The sequence below is a fragment of the Triticum dicoccoides genome, chromosome 2B, assembly GCF_002162155.2.
Source record: "Triticum dicoccoides isolate Atlit2015 ecotype Zavitan chromosome 2B, WEW_v2.0, whole genome shotgun sequence".
In the NCBI taxonomy this organism is placed as follows: Eukaryota; Viridiplantae; Streptophyta; class Magnoliopsida; order Poales; family Poaceae; genus Triticum; species Triticum dicoccoides.
Window position 1 is genome coordinate 732,771,445 of NC_041383.1, and position 14,409 is coordinate 732,785,853.

Sequence of the window (14,409 nt, forward strand, 5' to 3'; positions counted from 1 at the left end):
ATCTATAGAAGGCTTCTACGGTTATCACTTCTTTTCCAGGGCATTTGTCCAGTCGGACCTTAGCACGATGACTTCGACCACAAGATACAATGTCACGGTGGCAATATTAGCTTGCCTTCCGCTAGCTCGTCCTGTAGATTATTATTTTTGGTTCACTGGTAACCAGGATGTCCTTTTTTGAGAATGTCATATATCCTTGGAAGTCTTTAATACAAAATCGAGAGTCTTATTTGCAAAAATTCATCAACTCTCTATTGATGAGGGATCGCAAAGAGTACTTGGCGTGCACATACACAAGGAAACATTGAACTTGATAAAGAAAATACCTCATCCATAATTTAAGTCTTTTTTACCATGGGATACTATTGTCGGTACATGCATATAGAAATGCAAAATAGGTTTGAATATTTGTCACGGTTATAAAAGCATCAACATGCTTATATTTTTGCATTTGGAGCACTAAATACAGAAATATATTTGTGGGCAATATTGCTATATATGTTATGTATTTATGAAGAAAGCGTACAACTTTTAGGCTTCAAAGTCTGCTGAACCTATCTAAGAAAATGTCGTGAGAACAATGATCACTAACGACCTTCATGTGTGAGTATAAAATATTTGAACGGAAAATGTATATACATATTTAAAAGCCGGAGCTTATGTTTTTTTTTTTTTTTTTGAAAATGTAGGAATGGAGTCCCGTCCCCTTCACACAGCACAGATTATTTATTCGAGGCCAACTGGACTACGAACCCAAGTCCATCATCTCCCTCCCTCCTATAAAGCCTCCTACCCCGCCACATACGGGAAGCCAGCTCCATTCCACCAGCTCCTCCTCTCCCCACCCAACAACAGCAGACCAGCAGGCAGCACAGCAGCACAGTCCCTCAACTGCCGATGGCGAAATGCAGCAAGATCCGCAACATCGTCTGGCTCAGGCAGACGCTTCGGCGGTGGCGGTCCCGCGCCGCGGCGCGCACGGCGGCTGGCGGAGGCGCCGGCGCCGTGTCGGTGCCGGCGGGGCACGTGGCGGTGTGCGTGGGCGGCTCGTCCCGGCGGTTCGTGGTGCGCGCGGCGCACCTGAACCACCCCGTCTTCCGGGAGCTGCTCAGGCAGGCGGAGGAGGAGTACGGGTTCCCCTCCGGCGCCTCCGGCGCGTGCGGCCCCATCGCGCTCCCCTGCGACGAGGGCCTCTTCGAGCACGTCCTCCGCCACCTCTCCTCCTCATCGTCCGCCGCGCGGTTCTTCACCCTCGAGGACATCAAGAGCGGCGCCTACTCGTGCTGCTGCGCGGCCGCCGGCGACGCGCTCCCGCTCCTCCGCGGCATCTCGTCCGACAAGTTCGTCTGGTGACTCCAATCCGAGCTAGGCCAGCCGGCTAGCCGCGCGCGCTCCACGTCATTGTGCTGGTGGTGGCCGTCGTGTTTTTTGTTTCTTTTTCGTTTTCCTCTCCCTCCCTCCATTGTCGCCGGGCGGAGCAGAGCCGCCGGGACGGAGCGAGAGGTCGTGAGCGGCCGGCAGGAGGCGGCGAAGTGAGATGGCTGAGAAACCTCCGGGTCTTGAGACGCCCGGGGTCTAGCCATCCATTCACTCCCTTGTCAAATCCGGGCAGGAAAATTACTTAGTAGTGCCGGGATTTATTCTTTCTTCTTCTTCTTCTTCTTGATTATTTTTCTTCACTTACTGAATAATTCACCCTGTAAATAGCTAGCCCGTGCTCCGGCGATTCGGCCGACATTGCAAGTGAATTGAAGTGAAACATTTCTACTACTACCTAGTTCTTTGAACTACTCCTAGTCAGTAGTACTAACCGTTGTGTGATGTTGAGATTTCAAAATTTTCTTGGTTTCTGCAGAGAGTCGTACGCACCGCTCTCTGAGAAAACTGTATTCTACTCAGAAGTGCAGATGGGTACTGGTCTACCTTTCTGAGCTGCATGTGGTAGGGCAAGCTTGAAGAAGATTTGAACTTGCATGATTTAATTAGTGGGGGTTGGAGCTTAAGTACAAGCTTTACGGGTAGTAGAATATGTGTGCTCACGCTGTCGCTAGGCTGGTCGCAATGATCATCGAACAATCATCTGCCACCCGCTACCAGCTCGAATAATTTTCCATTATCGGCAATAATTCGTCCGGCAACTGCAACAATCAACATAAGTAGTAGCATTTCCCGAGTCGCAACCGCTAACTAATAGCGATATTGCGCGGTGCGGTCAACTATTTTTTGGTTTCATTCCTGCCCAAGATTAGAAGTGAGAGCTACTATCCCAGCCTCTCTCTTTCTGGAGAGATCACCGTCATGCTCTCCCAAAAGTGTCCGGTCACCGTGCGCCGGCGGCGGTTTGTATGGAATCCTGACGAGCGTAACGTCGGCCTTTCTACAAAGCGCCGACCACGGCGCAGCCACTTTCTGGGGTGGCAATGGATGACATTTTTAGGGGTTAAACATCTTTCTATCTTCTCCCTCCCTGGCCGGAGATTGGATGAGGATAGCAGCAGCCTGGAAAGAAGCACCACCAAGCAATCATGGGAGGGCAGTGGCTCCTGCTAATCCAATTATCCAGAGGAATTAACGTCGTAATAAAGCCTCAATGTCCTCTCTGTGTACAGAGAGAGTCCCAGGTGACCCTCCCAAGTTCTTTCTCTCTCTAGCAGGTGCGCTGCCCCTTTTTACTGTGGGCCGGTCTGCCGCTGGTGAGAACAGGGACAGACAGACCCAGGCGCATGTGGGCGGCGGGCCCGGACCCATGTGTGATGATACTTGATGCCCGGCCCACCACCGGCGGTCGCCCGCCTCCGTCCCGTCCGGGTCCGGCCGTCCGTGGTCCTTTGCCGCCGGCCCCGTCCGTTTGTTGCTTCTAGTAGCTTTCCCTTTCGCCGTACGGAGGTTACGGACTGGGGAGGGAGGGAGGCGGCCGGCGTGTGCGGTTCACGGGCCAGGTTTCGCTGACGGCGACCGGTTCTACTTTTGCTTGTGGGAGCACGTACGTACGTACGTGCATGCTGGTTTATGACGGTTGCGAATGGCCGCCTCTCGCGTGAGCTCCTGACCTCCTGTACGTGGTGGCAGGCCCGGCCGTGCATACGTGACGGCCGATGAGTGGATGATGGTGTATGCCGTGCTGAGCACCAAGGGCCCGCATGCATGTCCCAGTCACGGAGCGTATTTGAGAAAGGAATTCAACACAGCAGAACCCAAAACCTGAAACAATGGTTTTCTGATGACCCTATGCAACGGCTTGAAGAGATTGCGCAACAAAACCATCACGTACAGGGCAACAAAATTAGGGCCTCGGCACACGATCTAGCAGCAAATCAGCAATATGATCGCGACCACCAAACATACGTGAACGCGCCGAAGCGGCATGCTAGCTACTATAGCATCCAACATGTGGAGTAACAGTTAGTAGAATGAGTTTATAAGATGGTGACAATGTGACGGAACTCCTCCCTGCCAAGGTGTTTTTCGGCGAACTTCCTGGCGCTGCTCACGTCTTCCCGGGCACGCTTCGTAGCCTCGCTGGCGTCTCTCACCGAATGGAAACCACGTCGTTCGCACTTCATCCTCACCACTGGATCGACAACCATGCGCTCGAGCGCAGTGGCGTTCCCAAGAATGTAGAGCGCCAACTCGCCTAACCCCAACACGGCCTGAAACCCAGAAATGTAGACGCTCCTGAGATGGGCATGCATAGGACCTCCCATGGCCGTCACTGTCCCGGGCCAACCAGCCACACACATCCTGTCGTCCAACTGCGTGCATGCATTCATACCCTCAGTTATTTTTTCACATCTACATCAAACATGTGATCGAAAGTGTTACGATCAATGGCTGAATCTAATCACTTACGTGCAGCTCCAGTTCTTCTAGGCGAGGTGCTAATTCCAGGACGTGAACCAACCCAGCAAACCAACTGCTCACGTTTCTACTGCCTTTGATTTTAAGGTTCAAATTCACATGCCTCAGGTTGACGAAGCCGGTACCTGACTTGGTAAAACTTTGCTAATGAAACACAAACAATGCACATCCACGAAGAAAATGAACATTTTGTGATGTGGGCATCAATGTAAAATTTGATATGAACTAATATCATGTTACATTGAAACGAAAGAGTAACAAGACACTTACCTTGGTTGCCCTAACACTCATGTGTAAGAGTAGTTTGTGCGCATGAGGAACAACAGTTGGAAGCTCAGCAAGTACGTAACCAAGAGGATCAGGACCATTATGATGCTCAAGAAATGCCTCGTTTCGACTGAGGAAAACTGGTCTTCTCTTTTTCAGCGTAAAGGTTGCCTCTGTCAACTTCAAAGAATCTCCCAGCACAATTTTCGTCGTGGTATTGTCCCCAAACTCAAACTTCACAAGATTCGGGGCATGCAAATCTATGATTTTAAGGTTAGTGTCGTGGATTTGTCACGGCAGATGTCCTTCTGAAAGGACTTAGTCGTGGAGCCATCGCTACGGGTTAACTTGAAGGGGTTAAAACGGACACAAAGACACAAGGGTTTATACTAGTTCGGCCCCTTCGATGAAGGTAAAAGCCTACGTCTAGTTGTGATGGAATTGATGTGGTTTCGATGGCTAGGGAGCAAACAAGCTTCGCCTAGGCTCGAGTTGTTGTTGTCTGTCCTTGAACCGCCGCCGGGTCATCCCCTTATATACACGGGTGACGCCCGTCGGTCCACAGAGTCCCACACCGGTTCATACTCGTATCTCGGTTGGTCTCTCTCTATTCCTAACTTACAATGCAAGTTTACATATCAAGCCGGTTTACGGCTACATGGTTCTAAACCGACTACAGGCCTTGGGCCTTCATCTTCTTAATCACCTTTAAACTACAAATGAAGCTAACCCGGCCCAGGTAGGCCGGTTCACGCCCAGTGGTAATATCCCCAACATTAGGCCCCAGATTGATTTGAACTGGTTCATGTCAATCCTTCACAAAAATCTTTGTCTTCAACATCTTCTGGTAATTGGTAAACCGCCATGTCGTCATCATCTCTGGTTGCTGTAAACCGGCATGACATCATCACGGAGTTTAACATTTATGACGCCTTCTTTCATTGATAGATCTGCGATACCCAAGGCAGCAGCTCCACTTTCGAATTTTGTGGCTCCTGGATTCACGCGCCTGACACACGTCCTTTGCCTTATAAATAGGACCGAAGGGTCATTTCCTTTTCTCCCCTTCGTCTCTTTCTCTTCGTCTTCCTCGCGTCGCCAGCCTCAGAGCTCCGCCACCGCCATTGACCTCTGCACCGTCTTGGGCCGCTGCATCAACCTGAACGCTCCAGAGCACTGCGGTAGCTTTCCGCGTCTTCCTCGATTTTGGTAAGCCTTCTGCTCTTCTTAACATAGATCTGTTCTAGGGTTTCGTGTTCTTGCCGTGTTCCTCACTTGTTCATGCTCGTACCTAGACTCCTGGACAGATCTGTGAAACCCTGCTCTGATTAGCAGTAGCCTTTTAGCATCCACCTGTAGTTTCACGCTCAAATCCATAGATCTCATCTACATACCTGCCCATTGATTCACTTCCGTTCCGCTTTAATCTTTTGAATATTTTCTGTTTCTCTGAACTTGCTTCAGATCCATTACTACAATAGGACCTTGTGAAACCTATTTCTGCATACTTAGCCATCCGCAACCTCAATTGCTTTCAATGTTTAGATCAGGCGGTTTAACTTAATATAGGAAAAATTATTAAACCGGTATATACCATTAGTCCCCTTGCTGAACCGCCAGACTTCTTCAGTCTTATTATGCTACCTCATAAAAATCCGGTTTAAATGTACTGCCTCCGGTTTAACATTGTTCATACCAGCGCATTCTTGAACCGGAATCACTTATTTCTTGTAGATCTCATCATGGCCAAACAAGTATATGAGTGCAACTGGGTTCCTTCTCGCGTCACAGAAACTCAGCTGGATGATTTAGTTTCGATTGGCGCTTTAGACAGCAAAGACACTATCCACTGGAGGGTTCCTGGTGATGAATGTCCTCCCACACCTCAAGAGGGACCATTTAGCCCGGGGCTTCAAACCGCCCGGCTCTAAATTTTACCGGGATGTGTTAGCCAATTTTCAACCCCGCCCACAAGATATTTGCCCGAATTCTGTTACCAACTTATGTCACTTCCAAGTGCTTTGTGAGGTATACCTTCAAGAGAAACCCACAGTTGAATTGTTCAGAGACTGCTTCCACTTAAACCGCCGCACATAATTCACTGATGGTCCCAATACCGAATTGGGCGGTATGGCAATTCAGAAAAGGAAAGAAATCACTTATCCCCATGCCAGACTACACAGTCACCCCAAGGAGTGGAATGCAACATGGTTTTACTGCAAAGATACTTCCCCTGATGATGAAAATCCTTTGCCTGGCTTTCGTCCGGAGCGGCTCACCAATACACACCCCTTCCCACAAAGGTTAAGTGCCAAGGAGAGGAGTAAATACGCTCCGCAATTATCCAAGCTCCGAGCCTTCATGGCCAACGGTTTAACAGGAGTAGATCTCGCACGCTGTTGGATATCATGGAGCATACTGCCTCTCAGCCGGCGCTCCGGTTTAATGTGCAAGTATACTGGTAGCGTTGATGACCCACTCCGACACACCAACATCCAGCTCTCCGATGATGAAGTCACAGAGGCTGTGAAGAAAATGCGGAACGAACCGGAGCACCTCTGCGCTCAAACCGGCCTGCCCCCTTTCTGTGCTACCAACAAACCGCCAGCTGTAAGATTTGGATTGTACTTTTTACCGAACCTGTTATTGCTATCTCTGTCTGACATCAATTGCTGCTTAACCAGGGTGATAATCCGTTTTGGAGCAAGAAGCTTCCACAAGACAAACCGGAGAAAGCAGAACGGTCAACCCGGCTAAAGACCAAGGTCATCAAGAAGCCTGCTAAAAAGAGGAAAACCACTGCTTCATCTGATCCGGTTGTTGATGATGATGTGGGTAACTCGGACCTTGAGGTAGAACTCGATTCACTAGGCTTACTTTTTACACGCCTTATTGATGATGATACTTGTCAGGACGACGCTGAAGCCAGTAATGCTGATGTCGCTGAGGTAACTATTCTCTCTTCCGATTCAGATCCTTTGCCTTTGCCAAAATTTCGCCAGGCAAACCGGAAAGTTAAATTTTCTCATCCTCTTGCTTACTTGGATCCTAAATTTCTTATGAAGACTCAGCAACATGAAGCTCGCCGCACAACTCGGCACAGCGGCCAGGTAGTTACCTCCACCGGTTTACCAAACAGTCCGGTTCGAAAACGCCGCTCCGAGGTCTCTGACCTTTTCATTAATTTATGTCCTAAAGCGGGTTTCATCCGTCAACCTCTTAATCCGTCCGACTCCGATTATCAGGTTACTTCCCATTCTTCCTCTGGTGAATCGTCGGCCACTCAGCTGCCACCACTGAAAACGGTTCTTGGGTAAGCTAGACTGAACATATGCTTCTGGTATACCACGTTATAACTTATGCTGTTCCTTGACTCTTTATTTCTCTTTCAGGGCTAAACCTAAACCAAGCAAGAAAGCCCGCCTGAATAAAGCGGCCGAGGAAGATGTTGCCCCTGAACAGGATAAAACACCAGATCTTGAAACGTTCGTTTATGAGGATATTCCCAATGATCCTCCCTTGCAAGATGATGCTATTCGTGAGAAAAGGCCTATCAATACCCCAGTCCCTGTTGACCAGCCTGCCAGCTCCGTCCGGATTGATAGATCCCGCAGTCCTTCAAAGCCTGCCGATAAACCGACCGCGCCAACGCAAACCGGCGAGTCCAAGGATGATGACGTTGTAATTACCGGCGTAGGTCGCTTTGAACCAGGGAATCCTATCGCTTTGGCCAAGCATACTGTGAAAGAAGATTTTTCTGCCATGAACAAAGGCAAATGGGATGTTGATCTGGAAACATATGCTGCTCTGAGTGCCCAAGATCTTCATTCTGGTTACTTGAACCGGCTATATACTAGCCGTGACTGTGAAGCTGGCATGATAAAGATGATGAGAGATAAATTTGAGGTAACTTCCTTGTGCTTCTTCTTTCTTTAATTACTGCCACTGTATTAATCCTCCTAGCCCCCAAGGGCCGGTTTGTAACCTTCTTCAAGCCGGGACTTGAATATAGTCCTTAATACTTTGAAATCCATCAATGTAGCCCCCAAGGGCCGGTTCAACTTAATATAGTTAAACCGGGACTCCAATAAAGATTCTAACATCAGAACATAACTAAGCAAATAGCCATTAGCCCCCAAGTGCCAAGTTGAATACCTGTATTGAGCTTGGGACTTTGCGATTTAGTAATAGATGAAAATTGAAGGTGCATTAGCCCCCAAGTATCAAGCGTATAACTTGTTATGTGGTTGATACTTCTAATTCTTGTACCGTTTGTTGAAAACCAAGCACTGTCTTTATGCAGGCTGAAGTGAGGATCAAAGAGGACCGGATTACTGATCTGCAGGAAACTTTGAAAACCCAACAAGCTGAAACCGACAAGGCAAGGGAAGAAATAACCAACGCTTTGAGCATCACAGAACAGCTGAAAGAGGGCTTCAATAAGGAGCGGACTGATTGGGCCACTGATAAGGCCGATTTAATAAAAAGAGCTGAAAACGCTGAAGCTGCCCTTAAACCGGTGGTAGATGGGCTGACCGCCGTAAAGCGGCAAGTACATTCCATGACTGCTGCTATCTTTGGTAAGCTCCTTTTGGTTTCCTGGACAACTCTGGCCTGCTTATAATAGATCCGGTTTGTGATCTTTCCTGTATTGTTGCAGGTACACGCATTGGTCACTTAGGGTCAGATGTTCGGAAGAAGTTGAAGGCTGCCTACACTTTAATTAAACAGCTGTATACCGGAGTGCAACGGATCATCACCACTGCATCTCATAACAATCCGGCACCCACTTTAATCCAAGACACTCTTAATAGGTTGTCAATGCTTCCTGCTCGGATTGAAGAACTGAAAAAATCTGCTGCTCGAACCGGAGCCATTAATGCCTTGATCCGGGCAAAAGCATGGGTGCCGGATTTCGATCCTGTTGAGGCAGCTCAAGGCTATCCCAGCTTGAAGGAAGACGGCTCAGAGTTCAATGAAGATGATTTGAGGGTGATAAATCGTGTAGTACGCCCTCTGGCTTGTCAATTGGCTAAAGAGGCAGACTTGTGCATTATTAAGCTCAGTACAATGATCAGAACAAACTAGTGCCTGCACCAACTCCTGAAGCGGAGAATCTAATTCCTCCAATCCGTAAGCATACTTACGCTCCTGATATTGAACCGTCTTCTCTGATCCATGAAGAGGTTGTCTTTCAAGCTTTAATGGGAATCGACTGGACCACTATTGATTTCCAGCCAATGGATAGAGATGAGGAAGCTGAAGCGGCGCGGGACGACCCACAACCATCAGACCGGTTTGATGAGCAGGCTTGAACCGGAAGCCGGTTTAAACAACTGCCTTATTATGATCCGCCAAAATAACAATGATCTTATTTGGGCACCGCGTTGCCTTGTAATAGAATAGCCAATACTTCTACTTTAAATATGCCTTCGTGCATACGTACTGATGCTTTTGCTTGAAATCCTTATATTTCCTGCAATCAGAAAATCTTGAACTGCGGTGGCGGTTATACCGCCAACCGGTTTATAACCTTGATATATATATATATATATATATATATATATATATATATATATATAATGACCCAGCACGGTTCACATATATATATATCAATGTATTTAAAACATATAATCAAATATGTGATATAAAATACCTGCCATCGCTGGGCATAAAGTTGGCTTAGCCAGGCTTGAAGCGGAGGTTTTATAAACCATTACCATCAAAGGGGAGAAAACAACTCCCGTGTTTTTTAAAATGCTGGCTTCCCATGTGAACCGTGCTGGGTCATTATAATCCCCCCTGCTACTCCATGATTTTAACAGGAAAGTTAAACCGGGCATATTTCTCCGGATTAAAAATGAACGGAATCCCGTCAGCTGAATCGGTAAAAAGTGTTGTTGGTTTAAAGGAAACACAACAAAAATTGAAGAATAGTCATAAAAGAAATATGGAAGCAAAGGCAATGATAAAAACCGTTTGCAAAAATATGCTTTACTGAGCTGATCAGATGGTGTTACCACGGTCGGACAGGACCAAGCCCCCAATAGGAGTGACAATGGTTCAAGTCAGCCAGGTCCCCAAATGAAACCGTGGCATTTATGCCGATCAAAAGGCGTGGCAATGGTTCGGGTTCGACCAAGCCCCCAAGTGATTCTGTGGCCTTAGGCCGATCAAGAGGCGTGACTGGTTCAGACTTGACCATGTCCCCAAGTGATCTGGTGGCTTTCGCCTATCAAAAGGTGTGGCATTGGTTTGGACACGACCAAGGCCCCAAGTGATATCACAAAGCTTTTTTGAAAAGCAAATTTCAAGGGGTAAACTGGAGACCGCTTTAAAACAGGACCACTCCATCTAACCACACATGATATGAAAGGACAGAGACCCCGCTTTAGCTGAGGCTCCGGTTTTATTATATCAATGATAATATATACACTGCCATAATATGTACATAGATAGAGCCAATGGCTCAAGTGTAGTAAGGCCGAAGATGAGCTATATTCCACGGCCTGTTGGTCTTCTCCTCTGATGTGCGTGAGTCTTTATGCTCTCGAATATCAATCAGATAGTACGACCCGTTGTGCAGATTCTTGCTGACCACGAAAGGTCCCTCCCAAGGTGGGGATAACTTGTGCATACCCGTCTGATCTTGGATGAGCCGAAGCACCAAATCTCCTTCTTGAAAAGTTCTGGTTCTGATCCGGCGACTGTGATAGCGACGAAGATCTTGTTGATAAATCGCCGAGCGGGCAGCCGCTATGTCACGCTCCTCATCTAATAGGTCCAAAGCATCTTGCCGTGCTGTCTCATTGTCCGCTTCAACATAAGCCGCGACACGAGGTGAATCATGCCGGATATCACTAGGGAGAACCGCCTCTGCTCCGTAGACCATAAAAAATGGTGTGTATCCTGTAGATCGGTTGGGCATAGTGTTGATACTCCATAGCACAGATGGTAGCTCTTCAACCCAACATCCCGGTGTTCTTTGCAATGGAACCATAAGCCGGGGTTTGATGCCTCGCAAGATCTCTTGATTAGCTCGTTCTGCCTGCCCATTGGACTGGGGGTGAGCCACTGATGATACGTCAAGTCTGATGTGCTCACGCTCACAGAATTCCTTCATAGCACCCTTGGATAAATTGGTACCATTGTCCGTAATGATGCTGTGTGGAAAGCCAAACCGGAAAATCACCTTTTTAATGAACTGCACTGCTGTAGCTGCATCACACTTACTAACAGGCTCCGCTTCAACCCACTTGATAAATTTATCGACTGCCACCAAAAGGTAGGTTTTCTTATCCTTGGACCTTTTAAAAGGTCCGACCATATCCAGCCCCCCATGTTGCAAACGGCCAAGTAATTGGAATCATGCTCAATTCTTGAGCCGGCACATGAGCACGCCTTGAAAATTTCTGACAGCCATCACACCGTTTAACCAAGTCCTCCGCATCAGCATGAGCTGTCAACCAGTAGAACCCGTGACGAAACGCCTTAGCCACCAGAGACTTTGAACCGGCGTGGTGACCACAATCCCCTTCATGGATTTCGCGTAAAATTTCACAACCTTCCTCAGGAGAGACGCAGCGTTGAAACGCCCCTGATACACTGCAATGATGCAATTCGCCATTGATAATTGTCATAGATTTGGATCGCCGGACTATCTGCCTGGCTAGAGTCTCATCCTCTGGCAACTCTCCCCGGTTCATGTACGCAAGATAAGGAACTGTCCAATCCGGTATAACATGCAGGGCTGCCACCAATTGAGCCTCCGGATCAGGAATAGCCAAATCCGCTTCACCTAGGAGCTTGACTGACGGATTGTGCAACACATCAAGAAAGACATTAGGCGGGACCGGTTTACGCTGAGAGCCCAACCGGCTTAAAGCGTCCGCCGCTGCATTTTTTCGACGATCCACGTGAACCACCTGATAGCCCTTGAAGTGACCTGCAACAATATCCACCTCACGACGATATGCAGCAATGAGTGGGTCTTTAGAATCCCAAGTGCCAGAGACCTGTTGAGCTACGAGGTCCGAGTCACCGAAGCACTTAACCCGACTTAGATTCATCTCTTTAGCCATCCGGAGACCATGGAGCAAGGCTTCATACTCAGCTGCATTATTAGTACAAGGGAACATTAAGCGGAGAACATAACAAAACTTATCACCTCGTGGGGAAGTTAACACGACTCCAGCCCCCGAGCCTTCCAATTGCCTGGATCCATCAAAATGGATAGTCCAATATGTGTGATCCGGCTTCTCCTTTGGTGCTTGCAACTCAGTCCAATCATTGATGAAATCAACAAGTGTTTGAGACTTCACCGCCGTCCGGGGTACGTACTTCAATCCGTGCGGCCCAAGTTCTATAGCCCACTTGGCAATCCGGCCGGTCGCCTCCCGGTTCTGTATGATATCGCCCAAGGGAGCTGAACTGACCACTGTGATAGGGTGCCCTTGGAAATACTGCTTCAACTTCCGGCTTGCCATGAAAACTCCATATACTAGCTTCTGCCAATGCGGATACCTTTGCTTGGATTCAATCAGCACCTCGCTGATATAGTAAACCGGCCGCTGAACCGGATACTCCTTGCCCGCCTCCTTGCGTTCTACTACAATAGCCACGCTAACTGCGCGAGCATTGGCCGCTACATATAACAATAACGGCTCCTTGTCGACCGGAGCTGCAAGAACGGGCGGATTGGCTAATTGCCGCTTCAAATCCTCCAATGCTTCATCAGCAGCTGGACTCCAGATGAATTGATCTATCTTCCTCAACATTTGGTATAAAGGGATGGCCTTCTCTCCGAGGCGGCTGATAAACCGGCTCAGTGCGGCGATCCGACCCGCCAACCGCTGAACATCGTTGATACACTTCGGTTTAGCCAGGGAGGTGATAGCCGTAATCTTCTCCGGATTAGCCTCAATTCCTCTGTTGGACACAAGAAAGCCCAGTAACTTGCCTGCCGGAACACCAAAGACACATTTGGCAGGGTTAAGCATCATCTTATAAACCCGTAAGTTGTCAAAGGTTTCCTTTAAATCATCAATCAGCGTCTCCTTCTGCCTTGACTTGACTACAATATCATCCACACAGGCATGCACATTGCGGCCGATCTGTTTATGCACGCAATTCTGTACACACCGTTGATAAGTGGCTTGGGCGCTCTTGAGCACAAAAGGCATAGATACATAGCAGAAGGCTCCAAAGGGAGTAATAAACGCCGTCTTCTCCTGGTCCTTAACTGCCATTTTGATCTGATGATACCCAGAATACGCATCCCAAAAACTCAAACGCTCACAACCCGCCGTGGCGTCAATAATCTGGTCAATGTGAGGGAGGGCAAAAGGATCCGCTGGACAAGCCTTGTTAAGATCCGTGTAATCCACACACATACGCCAAGTGCCATTTTTCTTAAGAACCAGCACCGGATTAGCAAGCCACTCTGGATGGAACACTTCAATGATAAAACCAGCTGCTAAGAGCCTGGCCACCTCCTCCCCAATAGCTTTGCGCCTCTCTTCGTTAATCCGGCAGAGAAATTGCTTTACCGGTTTATACTTGGGATCAACATTAAGAGTGTGCTCCGCGAGTTCCCTCGGTACACCTGGCATGTCAGAAGGCTTCCATGCAAAAATGTCCCGATTCTCACGGATGAACTCGATGAGCGCGCTTTCCTATTTAGGGTCCAAGTTGGCACTGACAGTGAACTGCTTGGACGAATCGCCGGGCACGAAGTCAACAAGCTTGGTCTCAGCCGCTGATTTGAACTTCAGATCTGAATCATGCTCCGTAGTTGGCTTCTTCAAAGGGGTCATGTCCGCCGGATCAACATTGTCCCTATAATATTTTAACTCCTCCGTGGCACAAACCGACTCTGCATAGGCCGCATCACCTTCCTCACATTCTAAAGCAATCTTGCGGCTCCCATGAATCGTTATTGTCCCTTTGTGACCCGACATCTTGAGCTGCAAATAGATATAACAAGGCCGTGCCATGAATTTGGCATAAGCCGGCCGCCCAAACAAGGCGTGATACTGGCTCTGGATCTTCACCACCTCAAAGCTTAGTGTCTCGGATCGGGAATCATGCTCGTCCCCAAAAGCCACCTCCAGGGTTATCTTACCAACAGGATATGCTGATTTGCCAGGCACCACACCATGGAACACCGTATTAGACGGTCTGAGATCCTTGTCTGTTAGCCCCATGCGGCGGAATGTCTCATAGTACCTTGGTGAATTTATAACCTCCCACCTGAGGGTCTACCACTAATGCCAACTGGCCCGG

General features: G+C 48.3%; 1 protein-coding gene across 1 annotated transcript; it reads left to right on the top strand.

Moving 5' to 3' along the window:
* The first annotated feature begins 786 nt into the window (after positions 1-786).
* On the top strand, positions 787-1,770 carry LOC119368515 (indole-3-acetic acid-induced protein ARG7-like). The gene has a single exon (XM_037633754.1). The coding sequence runs from the start codon at positions 898-900 to the stop codon at positions 1,351-1,353; it is 456 nt and encodes a 151-aa protein (XP_037489651.1). The 5' UTR covers positions 787-897; the 3' UTR covers positions 1,354-1,770.
* Positions 1,771-14,409: the final 12,639 nt, after the last annotated feature.